The 15,773-nt window shown below is 40.7% G+C and overlaps 1 protein-coding gene across 3 annotated transcripts in view; it reads left to right on the top strand.

The window, feature by feature from the left end:
- Positions 1 to 15,773, top strand: part of macrod1 (mono-ADP ribosylhydrolase 1) — a 575,305-nt gene that overhangs the window by 526,438 nt on the left and 33,094 nt on the right. For all 3 annotated transcript variants that reach the window (XM_051923041.1, XM_051923038.1, XM_028809642.2), the window contains 2 exons: positions 8,047 to 8,120; positions 8,228 to 8,318. In XM_051923041.1, the coding sequence (XP_051779001.1) occupies positions 8,047 to 8,120; positions 8,228 to 8,318 (165 nt within the window). The remainder of the gene's footprint in view (positions 1 to 8,046; positions 8,121 to 8,227; positions 8,319 to 15,773) is intronic.

Genomic DNA, 15,773 nt, shown 5'->3' with positions numbered 1-15,773 from the left:
ATCTGTGGTGTCTGCGTTTCTCACCTAAGTGCACAGGTGGGAAACTGCCCACATCCATGATTTGTCCTGTGGCTGATGGGCTGGGCAGGGTTGCCACCCGTCCTTTAAAATACGGAATCGTCCTGTATTTGAGAATGAAATTGCGCGTCCCGTTTTGAATCAATACGTATGCGTCCCTTATTTTTTTGTATTACAAGTGGTAACCCTAGCAGCTGCCATGTCTTCCCCGCATATATAGAGAAGCGCGAGCCGGTTAAGGGGGAGAAGAAGTAAAAGAAAAGAGAGGAGAGGAGAGAGAACGGAGGTTGCAGGAGGAGGCAGGAATCCGCAGCAGTAGGAAGTCGGTGCGAGAGAGCGAGCGAGTACAGGCTCGCGTGTAACTGAACAGGCGAGCAAAACAGCTGAAGCAGGACGGTGTAGAGAAGGTCAGCTGCATTAAGTGTCTCGCCTATTGCAGAGCCCGCATGGGAGAAGCAGGTGATTGTCATCTGTTTTTTGAAGACTGCTTCTTGTTGACGTTTTAACCTCGTGTTAAAGGATTGTTATTCTTATGTACTTTAAACCTCCACTTCACAACTGTTTTAAGGATTATTTATTTAAAGATTTATTGAATGCTCTACTGCACTTTGGACACCTGTTTTGATTCTTTTAATAATCAGTTATATTATTTACCAGTGTTATTTATTAAAGGTAGACTACAGTATATATAATTTATCAGTGATATTTGTTAGGAAAATTGATTTTTATGTTAATATACTTGGGATGCGGAACGGATTAACTGGATTTCCATTATTTTCAATGGGGATGTTTGTTCTAGATACGAGAAATTCGCTATACAAGCTCAGTGCTGGAACGAATTAAACTCGTATCTAGAGGTTCCACTGTATATATTTCCCCTATTGCTCATCTGTGTCTGATAACACAGTTTCTTATAAAGAACTAAAGTCCTGAAACACATCTACTATGTCAACTGAGGCAATACAGCATATTATAATACATTCCACATTCTCATGACCTTATACAGTAATTAATGATTATGATTAATCAGGCTAAGTAAAAAGTTGGAATAGAATGGCGAGAAAAATAAAATAATTCAAAAAAATAAAACTGATTTGAGCAAAATTTAGAAAATTATAAGTAACCATTAGTATGGCACACACCTGGAGAAGCAAATTAACAGTCAATTTTTAAATATGTTTGAATATAACTTGAACTAGGAGTTTTACTTTTTAATTTCCACCAAAGGTCAAGAACATTGTAAAAACTAACAAAACTACAAAGAAACTTGTCACCAAAGAGGTTTCTGCAAATAAATAAAACTAAATGTCTCAAAAATGAAAAGTAAACATTTTTTAGTAATTTATTCAAATAGTTTGGGTCACATTTTAAGATAAATTAAGATTATTTTGTACAGGTAGACAACAGACAGAAAAAAGTACAGCATTCTGTTTATTTGTATTTAAAAGTGTCAACCAGCCACCTCCTGCTGTTTAACATAAGCATGCACAATTACCTATTATCTGTTTTCTGAACCTGTTTATTCCGTTACATTGTTGCAGACAGGTAGAACCTGTCCAGGCAGTGGTGGGCACAAGGCACCAACCAGCTCTGGGTGGGATGCTGGGGAACTGCTGGGAATATTCAGTCACACACAAACTGCCAGTTTAGCAATTTCAAGCAAAAATAACATGTTAGAGGAAATGTTGGAGAACTAAAAAGATGCATACTTAGACGAGAAGGCTGTGCAAACTTCACACCTGTGGTCACCTGGCTGGGACTTGAACCCTGTTTGTTAGTGTAGTCAGGCAACAGTGTTAACCACTTGGGCACATTTTTGCTGCACACAAATGTTTCCATTAATTCCAAATTAAATGTACTGTTGTGACAACAAACGTTTAAGTAGAACTTACTAGAGCACTTGCTAACATAAATGGTATATAATTCCACATTTAACCACTTGCTTGTTGCTGCAATATTGAATATGTGCATTTGTTTTTTAGGGGAAAAAATGCTGCATTCTTCCTATCATTATGCTATTACACATTTAAACAACAAAAGGAAAAAGTTAATTCTAAAATGGAAAATTTAAGAAAAGTTACAAATGCAAAATAATAAAATGCTTAAAATGACATTAGTGTTTCTAAATTTCTGTTTTTAGTGTAAAATTGAGTTTAATTTATTTATTTATTTTTCCAGATTCATTCTGATGCTGCCCTACTCTAGCTATGTCAGATTAAACAACAATAGACAGCTTTAACTAAAGTGTTTTATTTTCATTTTTGGCAGGGTGCCTTTTTATTAATTAAAAATGTTTCTTATCAGAATAAGGTACGACTCTTTTATGCTTTCCAGTAAACAGTAGGTGATAATTGCTCTTCATGTTTATCTTGACAATTGCTGTTGCTTAGCAACATTTAGGCAGTTGACAAGCATGCATATGTATTTATGTGCAGTGGTGTGTTTTTTCACAGCACAGATTTCAAAATTCATAAGTAAAACAAAATTTTCATTAGTGCAAATTATTCAAAAATATAATCATTGGAAATCCCATTGGAAATTTCCATCACATTGGAAATTGATTATTTTAACATTTGAAGAAGAAGAATAAATACATTCATCATGATGAAGAAATGATTTACACCATACTCTTCACATCTTTCCCAGTATTTCTATAATTGAAATAGGTCAGCATGGTAACACATTAGTTAAGTCTTCAGCTTCACAGTTCCAGAGACCAGACTTCAATGCCCATAATTCCCAACTAAGGGACTATATGTACAAAGTGTTCTCTGTGATTGTGAGTTTTTTTTTTTTTTTTACTTTGAGTATTCCTATTTCCTCATATTTTCTCAAAAACATACTGCACATGCTATTTTGATTGCCATCATAAGTATATTCTGGAATGGACTGTCTTTACAAACTTGAATGTTTCAAATTTGTCTTCCCACATACCTATAATAAGAACAGCAGGTTCAGAAAATGAATGGCAGGCTATAATCAGAACAGAATGAACGTTTTCATTGATTACACATCTACACATCTATCTATTACACATCTGTAACTTTCTGGTTTTATCCACCTTTTGAAATTTGATGGAAGGCATCTGCATTTTACTTACTTTGTATTTATACTCAGTATGAGCTAACTAAAATTATAAGTCAGGTAAGACATTTTTGTTAATGTAAGTGGAGTCAATACTAATTTTAAAGATAATAAAGTATATAATAATAACACCTTTATTGAATAAATGCACACACTTTATTTATTATGAAATAGGATGCAAAGGATGAGCTTGGTGTTGGTAATCTGTGTCAACAGCAGTTTAAGGTCAGTCATGCTCTTTATGCAAGAATTAAACAATCCAGTATGATTCATTTTAACTGACTGTCATGTCAACTGGAGGAACTGGTCTGAGTGAAGTGTGGCAGTCTGTTCCTACAGTAAAGACTTTAGCATCCAATAATTACAGAATATCTTTTAGGCTCAGTATTGAGGTTCAGGGGTGCACAAAGACATAAATCTGCCAGAGGGAGCACTTCAAGAGAGGCTGCAGCAATCTAGTAAGAAGTACTTGAACTTGGAAGATGTTCCAGGGTTGCCCAAAATTGAGAGAAAACGTCAAAAATGAGAGCCTTGAGGTTCGAGTCAGGAGTACATTGTTGGCAAAGGCTCCAGCTGGAATGGAAGTACTGAAGCCAAATATTTGTAGGTGAATGGCAGGAAGTGTAGTGCAAATGTTGTGTAGCATAGTACTGCATGTGTTCCAGCCTCACATCTTGGTCCTGTTTGCCCAGGCCTACATATTTTAAGTTTACCCACGTTTATTGCTTTTTGTGTTTTTTTTTTTTGTGGATTAAACTTAAAATTTTGAAAATTACCTTTGTATATGATCTGAAATTGGATTGATTAATTCTGAACACAGTTACAGAGATATTTAATAGATGTCCACTCTTACACAGCCAAAGTGTTTCCATTTTTGTTATAGTTGTTTTTTTCTAGAAAAAAATGTTTGCTTTTCACTCAAGTATAGTTTGGTATGCAGTCTTATTAAAGGTGAAAAAAACACCTCAAAACTTGTACTGTACTGTGTGACAGAGGCACTGTCGTCCTCTCGAACCCTCGGACAATACGCCAGACACCAGGTAAAAGTCCAAATATAATTTATTTGAACAATAAACAGTGCACAAAGTACCTTCCACTCCACAATACTCATAAATCAATAATCAATAATACAATAATCACAATCCTCCACTCCCAGACGCGTTGCCACCCTTCCACCCAGCTCTGGTGTTTCACTGTCCTTTTTATAGTCCTTGACCCGAAAGCGTTTCACCCTCTCTGTCCATGTGACCTGGAACACTTCCGGGTCAGATAAAAAATCCTTCTTTTCTTCACCCAGGAAGCACATCGTTCCCTTTGTCCATGTGACTCTGACATACTTCCTGGGCGTAAGGCAGATAGTCTCTGTGCCTCCCTGCAGCATCCTCTAGCGGGCCCCAAGGTATCCAACAGGACTGAGAATAAAAACTACATTGTCCAGTATTCCCTGCTGGCATTCGGGGCACCTCCATGCTGCAGGAAGGGCTCCACCTGGCGGCCTGGGGGTATTGGCCGGGATGAAAGGCTGGCCACATATCACAACTGTATGCAGACTTTTAATCTCCTGTACATGTTACAGACCATCGAGGACTGTGTAGAAATGGTAAACACTAAGAACATTAGGTGTGATGTTCACTCCACCAAGCTTTCTTGGTTAGCTAATAGCTAAGGTATGCCATGAACCCACCTTAATGTGTTTTAAAAGTGCTCAGATACCTGCCTTGGTAGTTTGTACATTCCCATGACTCTTGATGGAAAGAAGTGCTTCCTGGACAGTGTTTTGAGTGCACTCCCCCATAATTTCCACCAGCTTCCTCAAGTACGTGATTCAATATTTAACAGACAGATTTCAAGTGGTTCCGCTTTATTGATGCCTTTGAACATTTTAAAGACATGTATTAGATTGCATTCTGCTGAAGACTAAATAGGTTTAATTTTATAGTAGGATTTACTCTTTACTATCTGGATGAGCTTGGTTGCTTTCCTTTGCACAGCTTAATGCTATTGTATCTTATTTGTAGCATAGTGACCAGAATGCACTGGCAATGTGCACTGTTTGAACATCACGTCCCTTGATTTATATTCAACACTTTTTTACAATATACCCTGACATTTTATTTGCTCTTTCAATGAAAATTCCTCTTTCGGGAATGAAAAATGTCCAGGAATCCCTAGTGTATACATATATCAATGTATAGTAAATCCCCAAGCCCCTTTCGGAGTTTGCCCTTTTCAGAAGAGCATTGCCATCCACGTTTGACTCCTGCCTTGTCCCCAGCGCTGCCAGGATACTGTATTCAAAAGCTCCTTTCAAACCTGACTTGGTTTAGGTGGGCTTAAAAAATTATATTTTAATTCTGCACCTGTCTACATTAAAACTGCATTTTCTGTGTGTTGTCTTCTTAATTTTAACTATGTCCCTTATTGGGATATCATCTTCTAACTTCATAAATTTACTAAAAATATCAGAATCAATACAGTTAATACAAATTAGTAAGAATGACAGTACGGAGAAATGCAAAGGTGACCACATCCAATGTAGTTAGAGCATTCTTTGTTTAATTCTTAGTTTTTTCTGTCTGTTATCCAGCTTGAAATCCATCTACTATCAATGATGTTAACCTTTGATAAGGAACCATGTCACACCCATCCATCTATCCCTTATCCAACCCACTATATCCTAACTACAAGGTCACGGGGGTCTGCTGGAGCCAATCCCAGCCAACACAGGGCAGGAGGCAGGAAACAAACCCCGGGCAGGGCACACACACACACACACACCAAGCACACACTAGGGATAATTTAGGATCGCCAATGCACCTAACCTGTAGATAAATAGATAGATACTTTATTAATCCCAAGGGGAAATTCACATACTCCAGCAGCAGCATACTGATAAAGAAACAATATTAAATTAAAGAGTGATAAAAAATGTAGGTAAAGTATGCCTTTGGACTGTGGGAGGAAACCCATGCAGACACTGGGAGAACATGTAAACTCCACGCAGGGAGGACCTGGGAAGCGAACCCAGGTCTCCTAACTGTGAGGCAGCAGCGCTACCCACTGCGCCACCATGCCACCACCATGTCACATGTTTTCTTTAAAATCTTTTTATTTTGTTGTATGCGTTTGACTTTGTCTGATATTGGTTTGCCAAACTCTTTCTCTCTTAAACCCATTCCGGACATTATATAAAATATTATATTCATAAAAGCTCTTCTGTAATGTGTTACTGATTATAGGTTATATAAAGTTACAGGGAATACAAGTAAGGCTTGTAGGTTTGTATTTACGGAGATCATTTTTTGTCTCATTTTGTTCTATTAGATTGGAGTCACATTTGCAGCATTTTATTTGTCCGTTTTGAATATGGAGTATGCGCCCACCATCCCATAATGCACTTGTAATGTCATAAAACAGCAACTATTTAGGACAGCAATATGGAATGCTTGCTATCCTAGTCTTCTGATAATTTAAAAGAGGAAAAGCTCACATTATGACTCTAATGTCATTATTATTCTGGTTATTTTGGCTTCTGAACCTTTGCTTAGAACCATTTGACCTTGTGTTCTCAAAGAAACTTGTTTGCTAAGTTTGTTTGCTTTCTAGTTACTGACCCAAACTTGTTCTTTTAGCCTTAATGCTTAGCCCTTTAAAACCCCTGTTTCTTCTTCTATTTTTATTTTCTCATAATAATCAAGCGCAGGCGTCAGTTCATAACAATAATATGTTGCAACCTCACACAAGCTGGACTTGTGTTGTCTGATTAATTTATCTTGCCATTCTAATTCTTTGTGATATTTATAATTCATTAGTCATAACTGCATTTCCTGTTTCTGTCTTGGTGGTATCCTTGGATCAGAAATGAGATCCACATTCTTATGTTGAGCACAGGTTCAGTACAATATTTTTGCATTCTTAGATTGCATTTTGGAAGCTAAAGTTGATGCTTTTTCCATATCAGTATTTGTGCTCGAAATGTGGTTGCTGCACCTACACGGGGTGGTATAGGTACATTTTTTTGGGGCTGTTTTGCCTCTGTGCAGGAAAAATGACAGCTTCCATGACCAAAAAAGGCTGCAATGTTCCATATATTCAGTGCCATAGAAAAACAAGTGGTTTGTTTTTGCTGGTATTGATCTTACATACATGTTGTTAATTTCAGTACACTGTGTAAATGTGGTGATGGGTCGCATGTAAATATAACTCTGATTGGTCAAGCTAAAGATTGGATCTTAAAAGAAAAGACCTAATTCAAAACTGTAATCCAGATGAATTTTTAAAATATGCTGGCACAGTTTAATTTTTGTAAAATAAAATCATAATAAAGTTGTACTAGGTTGATCTGTTAACAACACAATTCCTTATCAAAACAGATTTTAAAAGCTGTCGCCTTGGTTTTCAAATGAAAGTTGCATTCCAGTCAGTAATGTATCCTGAATTTAGTAGAATGTGTTGCTGCTGCACAATACAAGAATTAACGAGTAGCTGTATTTCCTTTTGATTATTTTGGGGGAATGGAAATTATTTTAATGGGGTAATAATGTTAGAAAAGTAAAATGCAATAATGATAAGATTTTACTGTTAATTTTGGTACTGTTTAATAAGGCTCTTGCAGAATTCTCTATCCCCTTTCTACTATAAGGCAATAGTCCAACATGCAAATTATTACATGAAAAGTATGCACCTTGTTTTAGTCTGCTTCCAAGTCCTTTCAGCTGTTCCTTGCCAAGAAGGGCATTCTGCTCTATGAAAAACACTGACTTTTATCCCAAAAATTAATTGTAAATGCACCACAGAAATATAGTCCAATCATTTATAGAATTAAATGCACTTTCCAAGTTCTTTGATCACAGGCCACTGAGTTTTAATGTTCAGAGAGCATAAAATGTCTGTAAAAGGGAATGAGAAAGGCTAAATAAAGAGACTCTCTCTTGCTTTCCCTAGGTTACCCTCCTGATGAGGCAGCAGACATTGCTATCCGGACAGTGAAAGATTACCTGACAGAATATCCAGATAAGGTGATCTGTTTGGTGCATTTTGTTTACATGTTGCCTGGTCACAGTGATTCATTAATGGCCCGCTTCATCTAACCTACTTGTGCATTCTCTGTTCTTTCTTACCTTAGTTCGAGAAGGTGGTGTTTTGTGTCTTCCTCAAGTCCGACGAGACCCTGTATCAGTGCAAGTTAAAGCAATTCTTAACAGATCAACCTTGTGGTAAGTGTATGATCATATTTACTTGTAAAGCAGGATAAGAAACTACAATGTTGTGTCAGTGTTGGTCAGAATACTCTACAAAAGTATTTAGTTACTGAGTGTGGCATATACAGTTCTGAATGTATTCAGATTTGTATCTGATCAGATTCTCAAAATGTGTAACTTATTCGGAAGACTTTTATGAATGCTTTCAGGAATTGATAAATAGCCCACTTCATAGAAATGGTATAACAAGTGTGACAGATAGGGGGCGCTCTCGCTCCCTTGAACCCTCGGATCAGATGCTAGACACCAGATAAAAGTCCAAATATAATATTTATTTGAACAATTCAGTGCACAAAGCACCCTCTTCTCCACAGTTCTCATAAACAATAACACAATACAATAACCAATAATTAATCCTCCACTCCCAGACGCGTTGCCACCCTTCCACCCAGCTCAGCTCGTCTGTCTGGGATCTCCCACAGTCCTTTATAGTCCTTGACCCGGAAGTACTTCTGGGCCCTCAGTCCATGTGATTATCCAGCACTTCCGGGTCAGGTAAAAACTTCTCTTTTGCTTCAGTCCGGAAGTATATCATTTCTTCCATTCCCGTGACTTGGAAATACTTCCGGTCTATACGGAAAATATAAATCCCTGGGCCTCCCTGCAGCGACTCCTGGCGGCCCCCATGGTATCCAGCAAGGCTGTGCATTATATTATAACTCCACTGTCCATGATTCCCTGCTGGCATTTGGGGCACCTCCATGCTGCAAGGAGGGCTCCATCTGGCGGCCTGGGGGTATTGGCCGGGAGGAATGGCAGGTCATATCTCACAGTACTCCCCCCTAAACCGGCGAAGAACCAAGGTTCGAAGCGGCCAGCCCCGCAAGGGACGTCTTCCTCCAGAAGGTTCCATTGGTCGGGCCTTGGCAATGTCCTGAATATTCCCGGGAAAACCTAGGGAGAACATTGTATAAATGAGGCATTTTATCCCCTGTCCTCCGAGGACAACTTCGCCATAGGTGGCCCGGCCGACGGCATCCGTAGCACAGCCGCCGTCCCCCTTTTTGTAACCCTCTGCGAGTCTGGAAACAGTCTGAAAACTTCCGCTCCGCTCCTTTGTCCACTGAGGAGGGTTCCACGGCTGCCCCTGAGCTCTCAGCTCGCTTTTCTATTTTGTCAGGAGACCCCCACTTTATTTTTGGGATCTCCTGTTTAATCTGGGGCTTGTCCACAGTTTGAGTCTGCTCTGTGGGAACGAGAGAGCCTTTTTACTGTCTGCACCCCCTTTGATTTACAAATGACCGGCAGCAGCGTCTTCAGAACCGCATCGCTCCGGGAGACAACACTAGTCTGCTGCTCCGGCACGATTAGTTCTTCCTCCGCCCACTCGGTCAAGGTTCCTGACTCCCTTGTAGGGCTCGCAGCTACTTGGCACCCGCTATGGAATAATTGCGGGCCCATGTCACTCTGCGTCCCTATTTCATTATATACGGTACCGGTTGAACTCACCTGCACCACCGAATCAGTCATGACGGGATGATCCTGACCCAATCGCCGTAGGTAATCATCTACCTTTTTAAGAGGCGCTTCGGCCGCTGCTCCCAGTTCCCCAACAATCTTCTTTATTTTCGTTACTACCTGTGAAAAAGCATGTACGGGCTGGGGTAGCTTTTCCAGCTCCCGCACGTCTATATTATTATTTAAATCAGCCAGAGGCAGGCTCGAGCCATCACTAGCCCTACCTCCTGGCCGGGAGCCAATGAGCACGCCCGCTCTTGGCACGTGTTCAGTGGGGTTGCGCACAGGCTTCTGGGAATTGGAGTTCTCTACGGATGAGGACCGGGCCGCCATCTTTGGCTGACTGCGATATGCCTGTATTAATTTGTCAGCAGATCGACCAGCCATTTCCCGGCCCTCCTTACCTTCTCGTGGGTTGAGCGGTGCTTCGCTCGCCTCCCCCTTCCCCTTTGGAAAGTCCAAGTCCGTCTTCGTGTGGGTGAAGTCGAAAGTAGTAGGATGCGTACCTCCTCCTTTCTCCAATCCTTCGGGGTGGGTCACGTGTCCCTCGCCGGCACCCGATATGCAGAAGTCCTTTGTATGGCTCGTCTGCCCGAACAAGAGTGCACTACCGTCTTCGGGATTTTCTCCTGCAACCCGCAGATCCTCCGGATGATCCTCTCCGAGGTATGTGCACAGTACAAAATTAGTTATTTTAAAGAGGTTATCTATTATATCCCCGGCACATACCTCGTTGTAGTTTTCTTCGTCCGGAGGCCTCTCCCGATCCGTGTATCTGCCCTGTAACTCATCCCGAGTGTCGGCCATGATGAACATGGAACCTCCTATGCCGTTGTTGCCCGGCTTTGCCTTCTTCTTCCCCATGACAGACTTGTAATTAGGGTTTGTGGCGATTTTTCTCTGCGTGTCCTGATGCTGTCTTCTTGGGGTTCTCTGTCCACAGAAAAATTTTTTAAATACAGGTCCTCTGCCAAACCGACGGCCAGAGAATCCTGCCAGCTACGCCAATTGTGACAGATAGGCAAGATAAATTAATCAGACAACACAAGTCCAGCTTGTGTGAGGTTGCAACATATTATTGTTATGAACTGACGCCTGCGCTTGATTATTATGAGAAAATAAAAATAGAAGAAGAAACAGGGGTTTTAAAGGGCTAAGCATTAAGACAAAAAGAACAAGTTTGGGTCAGTAACTAGAAAGCAAACAAACTTAGCAAACAAGTTTCTTTGAGAACACAAGGTCAAATGGTTCTAAGCAAAGGTTCAGAAGCCAAAATAACCAGAATAATAATGACATTAGAGTCACAATGTGAGCTTTGCCTCTTTTAAATTATCAGAAGACTAGGATAGCAAGCATTCCATATTGCTGTCCTAAATAGTTGCTGTTTTATGACATCACAAGTGCATTATGGGATGGTGGGCGCTCTCGCTCCCTTGAACCCACGGATCAGACACCAGATAAAAGTCCAAATATAATATTTATTTGAACAATTCAGTGCACAGAGCACCCTCTTCTCCACAATTCTCATAAACAATAACACAATACAATAACCAATAATTAATCCTCCACTCCCAGACGCGTTGCCACCCTTCCACCCAGCTCAGCTCGTCTGTCTGGGATCTCCCACAGTCCTTTATAGTCCTCGACCCAGAAGTGCTTCTGAGCCCTCAGTCCATGTGATTATCCAGCACTTCCAGGTCAGGTAAAAACTTCTATTTTTCTTCAGCCCGGAAGTATATAATTTCTTCCGTTCCAGTGACTTGGAAATACTTCCAGGCTATACGGAAAATATAAATCCCTGGGCCTCCCAGCAGCGACTCCTGGCGGCCCTCATGGTATCCAGCAGGGCTGTGCATTATAACTCCACTGTCCATGATTCCCTGCTGGCATTTGGGGCACCTCCATGCTGCAAGGAGGGCTCCATCTGGAGGCCTGGGGGTATTGGCCAGGATGAATGGCCAGCCATATCTCACACAAGTTAAACATTTAAATTGAATCGTTACCTAAAGATGCACTTTTATTAATAAAAGTTCAATATTTGAAAACATGTTAATGACTGTAGCTCAGAGTGTGTTTTAGCTATTTCAAATTCTTGAGTTGTTCTTTTAAGAAATAAACGTAAACAAAATCATCATTAAAAAGTTGAGTTGTGCATCTTTCACCTGGCAAACTTACACTTAAATAATCTGCAAAATAAATAATTCATTAAAATATTAGTATTTGCACATAATCTGAGCACATCTTCACGTATACTTTTAAATCAAATCAAGCGACCTCCCCTTTTAACTTTATTGAAAGCTTCAAGATATAGTTAGGCTCAAGAGGCTAAAAAGCAAACAGAATAGTCACAAATCATTTTACATTTGCTTCGCATCTACAACACTGCTGCTTAAAATATCAAATAATTACTTAACTGCTACTTGTTAAAGGACAAACAAATATAAAGCAACAACAAATACTTCCAAAAAAACTGAGTAAAGAGCACAAGATTTATGAAAGAGTTTAGCTCACCTAAAAAGCAAACACAAACCTCCAGAATCAGAGGCATATTGCAAACCATTTTGCACCCACAGAGCTGCTGCCTCTACCACGAAAGGGAAAGAGGGAGAGAGCAAGTGCTAGGCTTCTTAATAGAACACATTTAGAACCAAATCTCCCAACATTAAATTAACCAGCCACACAAAACACAAGTAGCAAACAAACGAGACGTGAGGCAAGAAATGCTCGAACATCAAGTGCTGAAGAGAGACTGAAGATCTGTGAAATGCCAGGAGGCTACAGCAAGGTATACCAGCACATCACTTCATTTGCATGGATTCATCGTAGTACTCGGCCCACAGCAAATTCAAATTTTGCTTTTGGAAATTTCTGGAAAATATTTTTGACCCACAGTTGATTGAATTCATGCATGTGGAGAGCTAACTGTACATTATCTTTTTTTTCTGAGATATACTTTAAAAGTATTCAGTATTAAATTTCATAAAGTAAGTCTATTTCTGAATACATCTTTAGAATGAATCCCAAATACTTTTATACTTGCACTTGTATTCTGGTATATCCCAACCCTGGCAGACAACTGCATACTAACTGTCCAGTTTAATACACCATACTAAAATATTGAACAGACTGACCTGACAAATAAAACCCAAAAGTTGTTGTTTTTTTTTAAACAAAAACCCTCCTGTCATAAAGTGGCACAGTGATTGATGTTGTGTTAGAATCCTGGTGCTGAGCAAGGTTCATTCTTTTTTCAGCATGTTCCACTTGTGTTCATAAGAGAATTTTCTGGTACTGGTTCATAGTTTGGGGGAGGAACGATCTCCTCAGTCTGTCAGTGGAGCAGGACAGTGACAGCAGTCTGTCGCTGAAGCTGCTCTTCTGTCTAGAGATGACACTGCTTAGTGGATGCAGTGGATTTTCCATAATTGATAGGAGCCTGCTGAGTGCCCGTCGCTCTGCCACAGATGTCAAACTGTCTAGCTCCATGCCAACAATAGAGCCTGCCTTCCTCACCAGTTTGTCCAGGCGTGAGGCGTCTTTCTTCTTAATGCTGCCTCCCCAGCACACCACTGCGTAGAAGAGGGCGCTCGCCACAGCCGTCTGATAGAACATCTGCAGTATCTTATTGCAGATGTTGAAGGACACCAGCCTTCTAAGGAAATATAACCGGCTCTGTCCTTTCTTGCACAGCGCATCAGTATTGGCAGTCCAGTCTAATTTATCATCCAGCTGCACTCCCAGGTATTTATAGGTCTGCACCATCTGCACACAGTCACCTCTGATGATCACGGGGTCCATGAGGGGTCTGGGCCTCCTAAAATCCACCACCAGCTCCTTGGTTTTACTGGTGTTCAGGTGTAGGTGGTTTGAGTCACACCATTTAACAAAGTCATTGATTAGGTCCCTATACTCCTCCTCCTGCCCACTCCTGATGCAGCCCACGATAGCAGTGTCATCAGCGAACTTTTGCATGTGGCAGGACTCTGAGTTGTGTTGGAAGTCCGATGTATATAGGCTGAACAGGATCGGAGAAAGTACTGTCCCTTGTGGCGCTCCTGTGTTGCTGACCACAATGTCAGATGTGCAGTTCCCAAGACGCACATACTGAGGTCTGTCTTTAAGATAGTCCACGATCCATGCCATCAGGTATGAATCTACTCCCATCTCTGTCAGCTTGTCCCTAAGGAGCAGAGGTTGGATTGTGTTGAAGGCGCTAGAGAAGTCTAGAAACATAATTCTTACAGCACCACTGCCTCTGTCCACGTGAGAGAGGGATCGATGTAGCATTTAGATGATGGCATCCTCCGCTCCCACTTTCTCCTGATATGTAAACTGCAGAGGGTCGAGGGCGTGTTGAACCTGTGGCCTCAGGTGGTGAAGCAGCAGCCTCTCCATGGTCTTCATCACATGTGATGTCAGAGCAACAGGCCGGAAGTCATTCAGCTCACTAGGACGTGATACCTTTGGGACTGGGGTGATGCAAGATGTTTTCCAAAGCCTCGGGACTCTCCCTTGTTCCAGGCTCAGGTTGAAGATTCCGCTGTAGTGGACCCCCCCAGCTCCGATGCACAGACCTTCAGCAGTCGTGGCGATACTCAATCTGGACTCGCTGCTTTGCTGGCACTAAGTCTCCTCAGCTCTCTGATCACTTGCACTGTTGTAATTATGGGTGGGGATGTCTCTTCTATGCTGGTATCAGCAGAAGGATGTGTGGAGGGTGCAGTACTCCGAGGTGAGAGTGGGTTAGGGTAGTCAAACCTGTTAAAAAAGTTGTTCATTTGGTTTGCTCTCTTCACGTCTCTCTCAATGGTGGTACCCCGCTTCGAGCTGCAGCCAGTGATGATCTTCATCCCATCCCACACTTCCTTCATGCTGTTATTCTGCAACTTCTGCTCCAGCTTTCTCCTGTACTGCTCCTTCGCCGCCCTGAGCTGGACTCGGAGTTCCTTCTGCACACGCTTGAGCTCATGCTGATGCTGATCACCGCCTTTAATAATATAATAATATTTAATAATATTTTATCAAAATTCATGTGTCAGGGACATTGCTAGCACACAGATGGTATTTGAATTATGTGACAGGATTAATTTGAGGTATTTTTTTCCCCATGAACATTTTAATATTGTTTGCTGTTGTTCAGCATTGGCCCCCATTAAAGTCCATTGGATTGGAAACTTTGTTACTTCTGTTCTGCTCGAAAAACATTAGGTAAAAAGTTTCTCTTGGTACTAGTATAAGCAACATGGGGTAGGCAACAAGTAAATAAAAGTGATTATTTTTTACTGAAGTATTCCATTCAACTCTTACCTTTGTGTGATTGTCCTTTGAGTGCTGTGGTTTTAACCTCCTTTAATCTTTCCTCGTAGCTCATACCCTAGCGTCAGTCTAGTTGCTTTTCTCTGGGATTGCACTTGTGTCTTTGTCATTTTTGAAATATGCTGATCAATAGCGAATACAACTGCCTTACTAGTGCACTATATATATTGAGAGTATGTACAGTGGTGTGAAAAACTATTTGCCCCCTTCCTGATTTCTTATTCTTTTGCATGTTTGTCACACAAAATGTTTCTGATCATCAAACACATTTAACCATTAGTCAAATATAACACAAGTAAACACAAAATGCAGTTTTTAAATGATGGTGTTTATTATTTAGGGAGAAAAAAAATCCAAACCTACATGGCCCTGTGTGAAAAAGTAATTGCCCCCTTGTTAAAAAATAAGCTAACTGTGGTGTATCACACCTGAGTTCAATTTCCGTAGCCACCCCCAGGCCTGATTACTGCTACACCTGTTTCAATCAAGAAATCACTTAAATAGGAGCTGCCTGACACAGAGAAGTAGACCAAAAGCACCTCAAAAGCTAGACATCATGCCAAGATCCAAAGAAATTCAGGAACAAATGAGAACAGAAGTAATTGAGATCTATCAGTCTGGTAAAGGTTATAAAGC

The sequence above is a fragment of the Erpetoichthys calabaricus genome, chromosome 1 (assembly GCF_900747795.2).
Source record: "Erpetoichthys calabaricus chromosome 1, fErpCal1.3, whole genome shotgun sequence".
Taxonomy (NCBI): Eukaryota; Metazoa; Chordata; class Cladistia; order Polypteriformes; family Polypteridae; genus Erpetoichthys; species Erpetoichthys calabaricus.
The sequence above is the reverse complement of the archived record's forward strand: the minus strand, read 5'-3'. Positions and strand labels throughout refer to the sequence as shown.